Here is a 13,032-nt window from a genome sequence, read left to right as displayed (position 1 = left end):
TTATGAGCTATGGCTGCGTGTCAAAAAGTATTCGTCTGTAGGAATGTTGTACATTTCTTTATTCAAAAAAGCTCTTAGTTAAAAGCTCTAGTCAAAGAGTTTTGATGTACAGTATAATCTGTAAACAATATAATCTGTGATTTAAAGCCTGTTATAGTATTTTTTACACTATAAAGATTATATCCTACCTACTTCAGGAAGCAAATTTCAAATTCTTTCCTCACTTATTCAGTTCCTTAGGCAGTTCTCTATTATTATTATTTTATTAAATTATTATCATAGTGAGGCACAATTAAAAAAAAAGTACAGCAGTATCCTATAACTAGAACGAAGGAAATTTAAAACTATATACAAAACTTTCTTTGTGTTAGCGCTCTATTATTTTAAACTTTTTTTTCCAACCCTCACTGCGGCGAGTATGCGTTAACCCGCATCGCGTGGAGTAACACTTCAACGTCCATTCATTTGAAGAGGTGTCATCCGCTTGTCTGCCATATAGGCACATACTTACCCCTTTCTATTCTCATTATATTATAATATTTTACACAGATAAAATATTATTTTATTTACATTTTTAAAAACATTTATACAAATCAACTTTTAAATTGACAGAAAATATGAATATAATTTAGTTAATTTAATACAACACTATAATAACAGTAACATCAATTATAATTACAACAAACTTTCAACACTTCAACAATGTAAAACAAACAAAAACACTGGTCGGAAACGAAAAACAAAAAAAAAAACACATTGACCGTAAAAAAAGCTTATGCCATTTAGAAAAATCGCGTTCGAATTTAAAATATATTTGAACTTATAATTCGTGTTAGTTAATAGTTATGTCAGTTACTCACCGGCGATCGTGGCGAGTAGTAGCAAGAGGGCGAGCGCGCGAGACATGGTGCGTAGCTCACCGGCCGCAGCGGACTGGCCGACCCCGCGCCCCCGAATGCGGCACTGCGCTTCGTGCCGTTTACATGGTTGTAGCTGTGTTTACCATAGCTACCGACATTATATGCAACGTTTTATATGAAATATAATTACCTAATTCATATTTTTTATTAAAGTAAAAGTTCTATAAGCACGCATGACTTGGGGAGTAAGGTAATGAATGCAAGACGAGAAGGTTACAAAAAATGTGCTCGGGTGAGGCGAACAGGAGTTGGAGAGAGAGATATATTGTAAGTTAGATGGAGTAAAAGAAGAGTTACTTCAGTCGAGAGGTCTAAAGGACAATCGTATTTTCGTCTAAATATGTAACTAATACAAAATAATAGTTGAACATTACCTACCGACATTATATGCAATGTTTTATAATGAAATAATAATAAATAGGAATTAATTAGGCTTTATTCATCTTTTATGTAACAGATACAACATAATTGCTGTCTATAATCCTATTTTTGCATGTGGTTTTAACTGTCCCATGTGCATTATATCATTTTGTAAGATATCTATTGTATGTTAACTTGTATGTACAATAAAGTATATTTCTTCTTCTTCTACTCACTAGTAAAATGGAAACGTAAGTACGTCCTCAGATTTTGTAATGCAATTATGCAATCGCTTGCTAATTTTAATTTGTGAACCAAAAAAAAACTGTTACTAGAATAAGTCACAATCTGTAGAGAGAATAAGTAAAAATATAAAGCTGTACTTATAATAATATAAACAATATCAATATCTAATATCTAACAATAGTTATTGTTAGATAATTTGAGTGTTTTTCATTTATAAGAAAAAAACATACAGCTCAAATATGGAATGCAATCGAAGATGCACTATGGACAACAACGAAGTTAATCATCTTTATAACTCGCGAGTTATTGGGAAGTGGAGAACCGCGCCAATTCGCGTCCGGCCGCGCTATATCGCGTCAATTTGTACGATTGTACGACCGATCGCGCAATGTTTACACCTAACATCACTTAAGCTGCATCTACACTGTAGGGTTTTAATAAAGTCTATGGTTTTAGTAAAGCGTATAAACCTAAATAATCATTCGTGTGTAGTTGTAATATACATTTATTTGTATGTTATTAAGGTAGGGCACTGGCAGGATATATATTACCTCAAGCTTACAGAAGATACACAGCTAAATAATACGGCTTTTAAGTAGTGTTGTGTTCCTTTGATGAGTAAGGTGACCAGAGATGGAGGATTGGGTGTAGGTAGAGTCAGGAGCGCGCTAGCGATACTTCTGATGTTGCGGGCGTCTATAAGCTACGGTAATCGTTTACTTTAGGTGAGCCGTACATAAAAAAAAAAATAATTATAATAAAATACATGAACTGGCTTTACCCGACTTTTTAAATATTTGATGTTTCTCACCTCAGAGATAGACAATTATGTGTCTATGTTCTACATAGTTATTTGTTTATTGTTACTAGTGTCGCCCAGTGGCCGAAATTCGACCATAATTAATTTAAATTATAAGCTTGAACATTATTGATGTTCCATTGTCATATACTATACTTCTATAATAATAATAAACAAAAGAGTATATATGCGTGTATGTGTCAATTATATGGTAGCATTTGTAATATTTTTTATTGGTTTAATGTATTAGCATTCAGCACTGATTCTGTATATAAACTTTAACGGTCTTACTTATAAACGTTTCTTAATTTTTAATCAATTGCTTAGCAACGGATTAGCAAAAACCTCACTTATAAACACTATTTAGCGTTAAGAAGTCGTTAAGTAGTGTTTAAATAGCCGTCAAATTTAAACACTATTTAACTCCTGCTAAGCGGCAAGATGGCGGATTTCACATAAATCAGCTGTTCTATTGTGACGTTTGATCTACTACTTGCGTGTGTTTGTTAGAAAAAAAAAATTATCATTCTCTGTTCGTTTCTTAACTAAGTAACAGCTAATCAACGTTTATAAGTAAACAAAAGTTAAACATGGATTTGTAGCTTATGAGCGGTTTAACTAAGCGGTGGCTAAGTATTGCTTAGCGAGATTTTTATAAGTAAGACCGTAAGTGTGCGAAATTTCATACTCCTCCGTCCGAGCAATTTTCGTAAAAAATGGATACAAAGTTTTTGCTTCACGTATTATATGTCACTTAAGACATTTTGGCTTTGAGGTCTGTAAACTTAATTTTGTACTTAGGACTTTGTAATCCAGACTTTGAGGCTGGGAAACTTAATTTAGTGGTTTAGGCATTTAGGGTTTGAGACTTGTATATTTACTGCTATAATTCTTGTCTAAAATCTTAATATGTTTTTACTAACTTAATAAATTATACTCAAACTAGAGACTTGTGTAATGTGTGTAATGTAATGCTGTGTGGTTCGGCATCAAAGAATATAGCCACCCCCAGTCCTCCCGTGGGTGTCGTAAGAGGCGACTAAGGGATAACACAGTTCCACTACTACCTTGGAACTTAAAAAGCCGACCGATGGCGTGATAACCATCCAACTGCTGGCCTTGAAATACACAGGCCGAAGACGGGCAGCAGCATCTTTGGTGCGACAAAGCCAGCCCTGCGGTCACCATCCCGCCTGCCCAGCGTGGTGACTATGGGCTAAACACATGTGTTCACGCCATTTTTGGCGTGAAGTTGTGAAGGCCTATGTCCAGTAGTTGACTGCGAAAGGCTGCTGTGATAGTGATGATGAAACTAGAGACTTGACAGTATTAAAAGCATGTGTAATTACTTAAATGTCTTAAATGTAATCTTAGCATTTCTTGCAGAGAAGTATAGTTAATAACAAGAAGTACATTGTTAAGGAACGTCTCACATCTTGCGTTGCAACTCTGCAACGGTTCACATCGTGTGGTCCGCACTTAATTTATCGGTCATCGGTGTGAAGTGTTTATAAACTGTGAGTGCAATAGACAATCAGTGGTGTGACAGAACGTTAGCTATATAAGACAGTGATTTGACATTTAAACGCTCTCTTTCCCATATTTCTTCTCGTCGTACGAAGTGTTTGCATAATAATGTAATTTGTTATACAGCAATCTATTCTCTTCAATCTTTCATTTTCTCCAACTCTTCAAACAACAATCAATAAAATACAAGCAACAATCAATGCAACGAAACATACATTATTAATAATAATAATAGTAATAATAATAATAACGAGCCTGTAACATCACACTGCTGGGCATAACCTTTTTCTCCATGTAGGCGAAGGGTCGGAGTTTCATCCATTACGCTGGATACGGATTGGCGGATATATTCTCTACTACGAGTAACCATCGTTATCAAGTGTCTGTGATAACAACCGGGACCGACTGCTCAGCATGGTGAGACAACCAGTCCGGAAAGAAATATTTGTACAAATACAAATATCCGTCCAAAGTAGAAATCGAACCCGCAATCGCCAGTGTGTGAGCGCCCACACGGTGTACTACACCAGAGCGATGTCTTCACGATGTTCTTCTAGAAGTACTTCTTTTTATATAAGGTGTCGTTGTAGCGATCATTCCATTATTTATTATAACTTTGATTGATTTGATTCATCGTTCGTCACAGTAAAGTACCTATAAAATAATAAAAAAGTCATTATCATCATCTCATTACCAGTCATTATCGTCATTATTAAAAAAATGTATTTAAATTATACACGTAAATTAGAATTTTATTATATCTTATTGAGAATATTTAAAAAAAAAAATTTTCATTTCGTGTAGTCTTGACCTATTAAATGTCAAAGTTAAAAATACGTAATGTAACAAAAATCATATAAATTCAATCATATAAAAAAGTGCCCAACGCGGCAAAGGAATTTTAGGCTTCAAAAAATGCCCACATACTTTGTTTATGGAGACCCAAGACTGGTTTTTAAATAGTTACCCCCAGATACGTATATCCCGTTAAATCATTTTATTATTTATAGGTAATAGATTTGTGTAACCACAGCCAATTAACAGCATCTGTTATTGTATATTATCATAGTTTCGGATTTGTGGCAATGTCCAAATTGACTCAAACACAAAACACACACCAATCAAATTAAATGAGTAATCTTTTCTAGTATGCCGACTGAATTTCACGTTTTTTCTTTTTATTAATGTAGCAGTAATCGATATTTTTAATCGACTTTATATATGTTGCAACCTACAGATAAATATAAATACTTATTTTATAACATCCTTAGGAGATCTTAGAAAAAAATGTGGGCGTTTTCATTTCTAATTTTTTTTAATTTTAAATCTATTTTTATTCTTTTCTTGAAGTGCACTTAATACGCACGCACGCACTCCATGAATCTACACTCATACAGGTGCACATCTTTGTCAATAAATATAAAAAACGAGTGTGCTTTACACCACACGACGGAAGTGAAACTTACAAAACGTAACTCTCTCTTTCTATCTTCACTAACTTATATCTCCCTCTCAACTTCCATTCGTATCGCTCGAACACACTTTTCGCAACGCTCTCGTCGCGCCTTCACCAGCTTCCTCCCCAAGTCAAGCCTACGCAAAGAAGTTTTACTTCAAAAACAAAACTCTTATTTACTATCTATTTACTAATAAAACATAAGTATGAGTTAGTCGTACCCTATGGAAAAAATCTCACAAAACATTGACAAAATGCACACCAAATTCTCATACCGAGTTATGAGAGCATAAGAGATCTCGTAGACTTTGAGATTTTTTCCACAGGGTAGATGTAAAAAAAGTATTAAACTATTTGATTAGCAAAGGCCTTACAGGTACACTGTATTACAATACAGGAATATTATCCGTATTGATGGATATATTCCCTACTATCGTAACGACTGCTGTCAGGTGTTTATATAGTATCATATAGTTTACTAGCTGACCTGGCGAACTTCGTATCACCTTATTTTTTTTCTGAAATATAATAATAACATAATATATCAAAATAAAATATAGCCTATCTTTTAAGTTGGATCAAACTGCACACGGTGTGCAAATTTGACTAAAATCGGTTAAGTAGTTTAGGAGTCCATTGAGGACAAACATTGTGACACGAGATTTATATATATTAAGATAGGTGTCAGGTGTTTTTGTATATATATAACTAGGGCGGCAAACAAGCGTACGGCTTACCTGATGGTAAGCGGTTACCGTACTCGTAGTTTATAGACGCCTGCAGCATTACAAGCATCGGTAACGCGTTTCCGACCAAGCTCTGTTCACCTTTCACACACAGGAACACAACACTGCTTGAAAGCAATATTATTTAGGTGTGATCTTCTGTAAGGTCGATGTACTTCCCCGGTCAGCCTGCTCCAGATATTGAACAGGATATGTGGTTACGGCACAAATATTACAACCAGAGCGGCGGCGGGCAGGAGGTTCAGGCGGGAATCGAATCCGCAACCCTCGGAGCAGAAAGCAGGGTCACTACAAACTGCGCCAACAGGCTACTTAAAATATTTAGATAGGAAGTAAAACAAATATTTGTACAAATTGTCAGGCACGCAACACTACGTCGGACTGGTTGTCAACTAGCTAAGATTGGTCTGTAATTGTTGCTTTTCTTTTTTATAAGATTTTAAGCGTACTAACTAACGTTATTAAACCCACGTATGTTCTGTTCACTTGACCATCTCAGAGGATGAATCATTGAATTAGGAATGCATCTCATTCAATAAAGATTAATATCGATTGATTTATTTCATTACAAATTACATAAAAGTGCCGTCAATAATAGAAATTTCTAAGAATATAAATTATATTGGCAGAACTACTTGCTTCCATCAACGGAACTTGGCATTGTAACAAGTGCGACCCTACAGTGTCAGTGTGTTGTTTAAAAGTTAATGTAAATTAAATCTTGTAAAAGATTTGAACCTATATGGGTACGATTCAAAAAATTATGTTTAGCCATTATAAGTGGATTGATATTTGAAATGAGATTACATGTTGCTTTTAATTTGGGTTACTTGTGGCAAACCCTAACGGATACTTTGTGACGCTACGTTACCTAAACAAAATAAAGTGTGTGTGTCAGCTCCGACGCACGACTGGAGTTTACTCCTTCAGATCGACTTTCTAAATAGGCACAAAAAGGCTTACTAATCTAAGAAAAAGATTAATATCCATCTATCGATCGATCGATGGCGTTATTAGAAAACGTCGGAACCCAATAGGGTTCCGATAGACGAAAACGTTTTTTTAGTAGTTTATGTTTCCGACAGATGGCGTTAGGATAAACGTAACGAGGTCATTCGTTCAGTAGATTTTCTCCTCATATTTTTTTTATACCGGGGGTCTAAAAAACGAAAATAAAATAAAAAACGAATATAAAATTTCAGAAAGAAAATATCGATTAACAATTAAAAAAAAATCTATGTATGTGTATGTATGTATGTATATATGTATATGTACATATCTGAATGTATGTATATGTAAGTAAATGTATTTGGTGTACATGTACGTTTGTGACTATAACATGTTCATATGTATGTTACATAACATTTTTGCGCCCCATCCCACACTTCTTATTTAGTCCTCTGCCCAAAGGTTGCTTGGAAGAGATCGCTGTATTAGGGATAAGGCCGCCTGTTGCAGCTGATGCAAATTTTATTTTTATATTTCATTTGTTATGCTGTTTAAACCTTGTATTAGTGTGCGAAAGTGTAAATAAAATAAAATAAATAAAATCATTTAATGTTAGTGCTACTAATGTCGTACCTCAAGTGACTCTTTGACTCGATACGCTAACAGAATATGAAACTGGGACTATTAAAAACTAAAATAATACTTTCAACGTAAATATTGTTAAAAATTCGTAGGAAAATATTGTTATTGATGATAAAATAACTGTTTGGTAAACTATGAACTCTATCCCGCCTCTCGGGTGTCACGCTCCGGTGGCGCCAACTAAACTTTAGTAGCGTAACTTGATATGATAGGAAATGGGACGTGGCCTTAAAATAAAGTTTGAGTTAACATTCATAAATGTTCGTTTACCTATTGAAGTAAAACTTCTTAACGCACGCTTGACTTGGAGAGTAAGCTGGTGGAAGAGGCTTATGCCAAGCAGTGGGATGTGACATGCTAAATCAACGTCCTTGAAGTTTCCGTTTAGGTTATAATCATTTGATTCTTTCTCGATTCCATTCTACTTGCCACTCTTGAGATATTTTGGCATTGTTTAAAAGCCATCAAATTGTAATTAATCACAAAATATTCTTCTGCTGTGTGGTTACGTCAGTAAAAGGCCGATTGGTGACATCACAAATTCATTTTTTTTAATTTATATTTTTGTGTAAAGCTTTGTAGTTTAGTATAAGGATTGAATTTTGTTGAATTTTATCTTACGTAAGCAGTGTTTTGTTACCAATAAAATTTATTATATTTTTTAATTTTTTTTTTAAAGAATATAGCCACCCGGCGTATAAGGGATATAGGCGTCTAAGGGATAACACAGTTCCACTACCATCTTGGAAATTAAAAAGCTGACCGATGGCGAAATAACCATCTAACTGCTAGTTTTGAAATACACAGGCCGAAGACGGGCAGCAGCGTCTTCGGTACGACAAAGCCAGCCCTGCGGTCACCAACCCGTCTGCTCAGCGTGGTGAATATGGGCAAACCACATGAGTTCACGCTATTTTTGGCGCGAACTTGTGGAGGCCAGGCGATAGGCTGATGTGTGTCTGTGTGTGTGTATGTGTGTGTGTGTGTGTGTGTGTGTGTGTGTGTGTGTGTGTGACAAAATATTTATAATTATTAATTAACTCTTATTCATCGGTTTTCATTGGGATATGAATTCTGGGTTTCCAGATATCCGACAAATGCTCACATAAGGATATAAGGATCTGTAATGCCTATCTATTATATTTGTCAGCTAGCAATTTAAGCACTATATATTACTAGCTGACCCCGGAAACGTTGTTTTGCCATATATTTTATTAACCTTTTCAATCGCTCTCATAACTTAGGGGTATGAAAATAGATGTTCTTCGATTCTCAGACCTACCCGATATGCACACAAAATTTCATGAGAATCGGTCAAGCAGTTTCAGAGGAGTTTAACTACAAACACCGCGCTACGAGAATTTTATATATTAGATTTCTTATTGACGTAATTCGTTCACTTATACCGTCATTATACAAAACGATTAACTAATGGGACTCGGTTATACTTCGCTTTGCGTTTGAAAAGTGAACCGTCATTGAGTGTTCGAGTCGACGAAGCTAACTAGTTCGAACTTGAAACATTTTCAACGCGCTAGTAAGCTTATTAAAATTTTCTATAGCCCTTTTAGCTGCGAAGTTTCTCGCCGGTTCCTTTCTGCAGAATCTTGCATTCAATCTGTGACATCCCACTGCTGGGCATAGGTCTCTTTTTCCATATAGGAGAAGGATTGGAACTTAATCCACCATGCTGTTCCACTGCGGGTTGGCGGATATGTTCTCTACTATGAGTAACGACCGATATCGGGTATTTATGATAAGAATCGGGACCGAGGGCTTAACGTGCTCTCCGAGGCACGGTGTGTAGACTCACAAGGACAGACATCCGAACTGGGAAGAAATATTTGTACATATATAACTATCCATCCCAAGCGGAAATCGAACGCGCTGACGGTCAGTATTTTAGGCGACTATTCGCACCTCTACACCAGAGCGGTTATTAAGCAGAATCTACATTTTGAATTTTATTACAATTTGTAAAATGACGATTCAAAGGTGCTTTTGAAGGCTATGTGAATAGAGAAATTTATGATTTTGATTTTGAAATTTTTATTTTTCTATTATAATTAATTTTCTACTTTAATTTAATTCATGAACTTGGAATAGTGTGGTATGCGTCGCGGTTACAAATATCGACTTTTTAGAAGTCACTGCAGATCTTTCCCGGAAATGCGCAGAACGAATATCACGTGAGAAATCTTTTACATTTATCTCAAGCGTTTCCTTACGATGTTTTGGTATTTTTTTATGTTCAAGTTATCAGTACAAATATATAAAATAAAATGAACCTATTAATTTGGACATGAGATGATTATACACTCTTAACGGATATCAATATTGTTTGATCTTCAACAAACATAAATCTAAATCAATTTACATCGATAAGTGTAGTATAGATAATATATATTATTTAGGCCAACTCAAAAATTCAGCCAATTGCAGTCCACTGCTGGACATAGGCCTTCCCAAGTTCACGCCAGACATCCCGGTTGCCCACAATTCTCATCCAGCCTACACCGCCAATCTTATTTAAATCGTCGGTTCAGCGAGCCGGAGGCTATCCCACACTGTGTTTGCCAACACGCAGTCTCCACTCCGTCTCTTTATATATATATATATATATATATATATATATATATATATATATATATATATATATATATATATATATATATATATAATATTTATGGCATATATACACGTGTTTTTAGTACCTATTTTGCTCTGGAGACGTTGCCGCGTGTGTAGGTAAAGGTGCAACTACGCATTTTTTTTGTAAGATTATCTAGTCATGACTATTGTTATTGATTTTATTCATAGTGTCCCTGAAAGAACTAAAGTGTGTTGAGTACTATTCCACTACCTTAAGTACTCTCCCGTCATAAGAGCTAATCCTTCGCTTAGAAGTTACTTAGGGTTGAAATCACTCTCTAAAGTCGCGTTAAGGGTGCATGATGTTATAAACTAGGGTCGGATTTCATTTCATTAGAAGTTATGGTATCGAAACAAAAATAATTTACAAAATTAAGAAAAAAAACGAAGTTTATAATTATGTCCATTTACGATAAACGAAGTTTATAATTATGTCCATTTACGATCTAACGATAAGTCATCAAGTCAAGTTATTCGGTTCAAGACTATCTTAATGATAAAGATTTAGTGGCGCTTTATTTCATGAAAATTATGAATAAATTTATAGCTAACTAGATGACCTTTGCGAAAGTTATAGACAAGACTTTCTGAACGCACCTATAAATATTTGACAACCAAGTGACAATTTTTTTGACAAAAGACATCAAATGTTTCACAGCTAGGAACTTTTTTTATTGGAAAATTAAATTGTCGTTTTTAGAATTTTCCGTCACTTATTATTTTAAACTTTCCTGAACGTCCACAAATATTTCAAAATCAAAATTAGCCAAATCGGTCCAGCCATTTTTTGAGTTGTAGTGGATAAACGAACATTAATTAATTTTTATTATAGACCGTGCCCGCGACTTTGTCTGCGTGGAATTTAACTAAAATTTACTGTCCAGTTCGCAGAGTTACATCAGCTATCGGCCAATAGTGAAAGTTCCGTCAAAATCGGTCCAGCCGTTTCACAGATTAGCCGGAACAAATAGACGGACAGACAGACCGACAGACAAAAATTGTAAAAAATGTTATTTTTGTTTATGTATCTATATGAATTTAGTAAAGAGTGGTTATTTCAATATTGCAAACAGACAATCCAATTTTATTTATTTGTATAGATATAGACTACTGACATTTTTTTAAATGAGTAATTATGGAGTTTCTTGCTAAATCTTCATGTCGAAACGACTTTACGTTAATCATAATTAATTTTTAGGGTATTTATTATTATTTTTTTTTTTTTTTACAATATTACACATTTATTTACCATTGATATAATTATAATTTGTAAAGTAACGATTCAATAGTGCTTTTGAAGCCTACTTCAAACAATAAATTTTTGTTATTTATTTTGTTACTTCCAAACTTAATTATGAAGTTGAACACAAATTGGTCTTTAGTGGCTAGTCGGAACTTCGGTAATTACTTCTTGATTGTTGATACGCTTATTAAGAGCCATTTCACAAAAATCGGTAACAATCCGCGAAATTGTAATATTTTGACGTCGTTAATCTCAGTGTTGGATGCAATAATGTAATTTATATTCTTGAAATATAATAGAGCAACATTTGTTGTAATCCATAGTCAGATCAGAATTTTGATTTATATTATGTGTATAAAATTATTAACCTTTTCATCAGCCTCCTCCCTGGGTAAACGGTCGCAATGTATACTTTGAAGTCCTACTTTTCAATAACCTCTACGTTGAAACCATTTTAAAAAATATCATAATATGTGGAATATAATTTTGTTGTCCACTATCATAGATTTTTATTCCATTTGTATCTCTATTAAACGATAAAAAAAATTTAAAGTTACGAATATTTTCCAAATAAGTACAATTTTAAAAGCGATATTTCTCTTAGAAAACTAAGAAATTTTAACGAACTATCTTCATCAAAGTAAACTTACATCATTAAGGAATACAAAAAAAATAATTAAAAGATGTAATTATTTTTAATACATTTTATATTAAATAATAAAAAGATAGTATATATTGCCACGCATCAAGCCCGGTAAATCAGTCGAGCGCTAGCGCTCTTAGAGGTAAGGTCCACGCCAAATTCTGCGCAGCCGTCTCTTTCGCTCACACGCGCCAAGCGCCTGTTGTTATAGCGGATAAAACGCATTTGATACTTTCATAATAAAATAAACATATTACGAAAATGACTGTAAAATAATATAATGATAATTTCTGTAAACAATGTATAATTTAATTTTCTTTTCTCACACTATCAATACAAATAGGCATTTCAATCTGTTTGTCTTGTTATTTGTTAATTAATATGTTTGTCGGTGTCGATGTCATTAAATGCTTTTTTATTCATATCGTAAATATTAGATTCATTCGTAAACTGAAAAAACTAAATCAATTTAAAAAAATTGTTTCATAAAATTGATTTTTTTAATTTTATTTTAAATTTATTGACTGTTGTTATATAACATACTTGAAATTTTTAACAAATTCATTATGTAAAAAACATTTTATACCATAGTTATAATTTTTATTATACATCAGAAAATGATCACGATGGTCTTTTGGTTGTCACACTATACGTACTAGCACAAAGATCGCGCGGCTCGTACGACTCGCGCGATGCGACCAAATTTACCTAAACTTGCAGAGCGTAAAATTGTGAAATGGCTCTTAAATAAAGTATCGAAGCACAATGTGAAATAGCGTTCGCGCGTATATCTTATATATAAAATTCTCGTGTCACAGTGTTAGTTAAAATACTCCTCCACAACAGCTGG

At 34.1% G+C, this 13,032-nt stretch overlaps 1 protein-coding gene across 1 annotated transcript in view; it reads right to left on the bottom strand.

Moving 5' to 3' along the window:
- The window catches only part of LOC123659154 (integral membrane protein DGCR2/IDD-like), a 42,228-nt gene extending 41,298 nt beyond the window's left edge, over positions 1-930 (bottom strand). Inside the window, exon 1 of the mRNA XM_045594407.1 lies at positions 861-930. Within this exon, the coding sequence (XP_045450363.1) occupies positions 861-906 (46 nt within the window). The 5' untranslated portion in view covers positions 907-930. The remainder of the gene's footprint in view (positions 1-860) is intronic.
- Between the last annotated feature and the right edge of the window lie 12,102 nt (positions 931-13,032).

The sequence above is a fragment of the Melitaea cinxia genome, chromosome 13 (genome assembly GCF_905220565.1).
Source record: "Melitaea cinxia chromosome 13, ilMelCinx1.1, whole genome shotgun sequence".
Classification (NCBI taxonomy): Eukaryota; Metazoa; Arthropoda; class Insecta; order Lepidoptera; family Nymphalidae; genus Melitaea; species Melitaea cinxia.
This window is presented reverse-complemented; position numbering and strand designations above follow the sequence as displayed.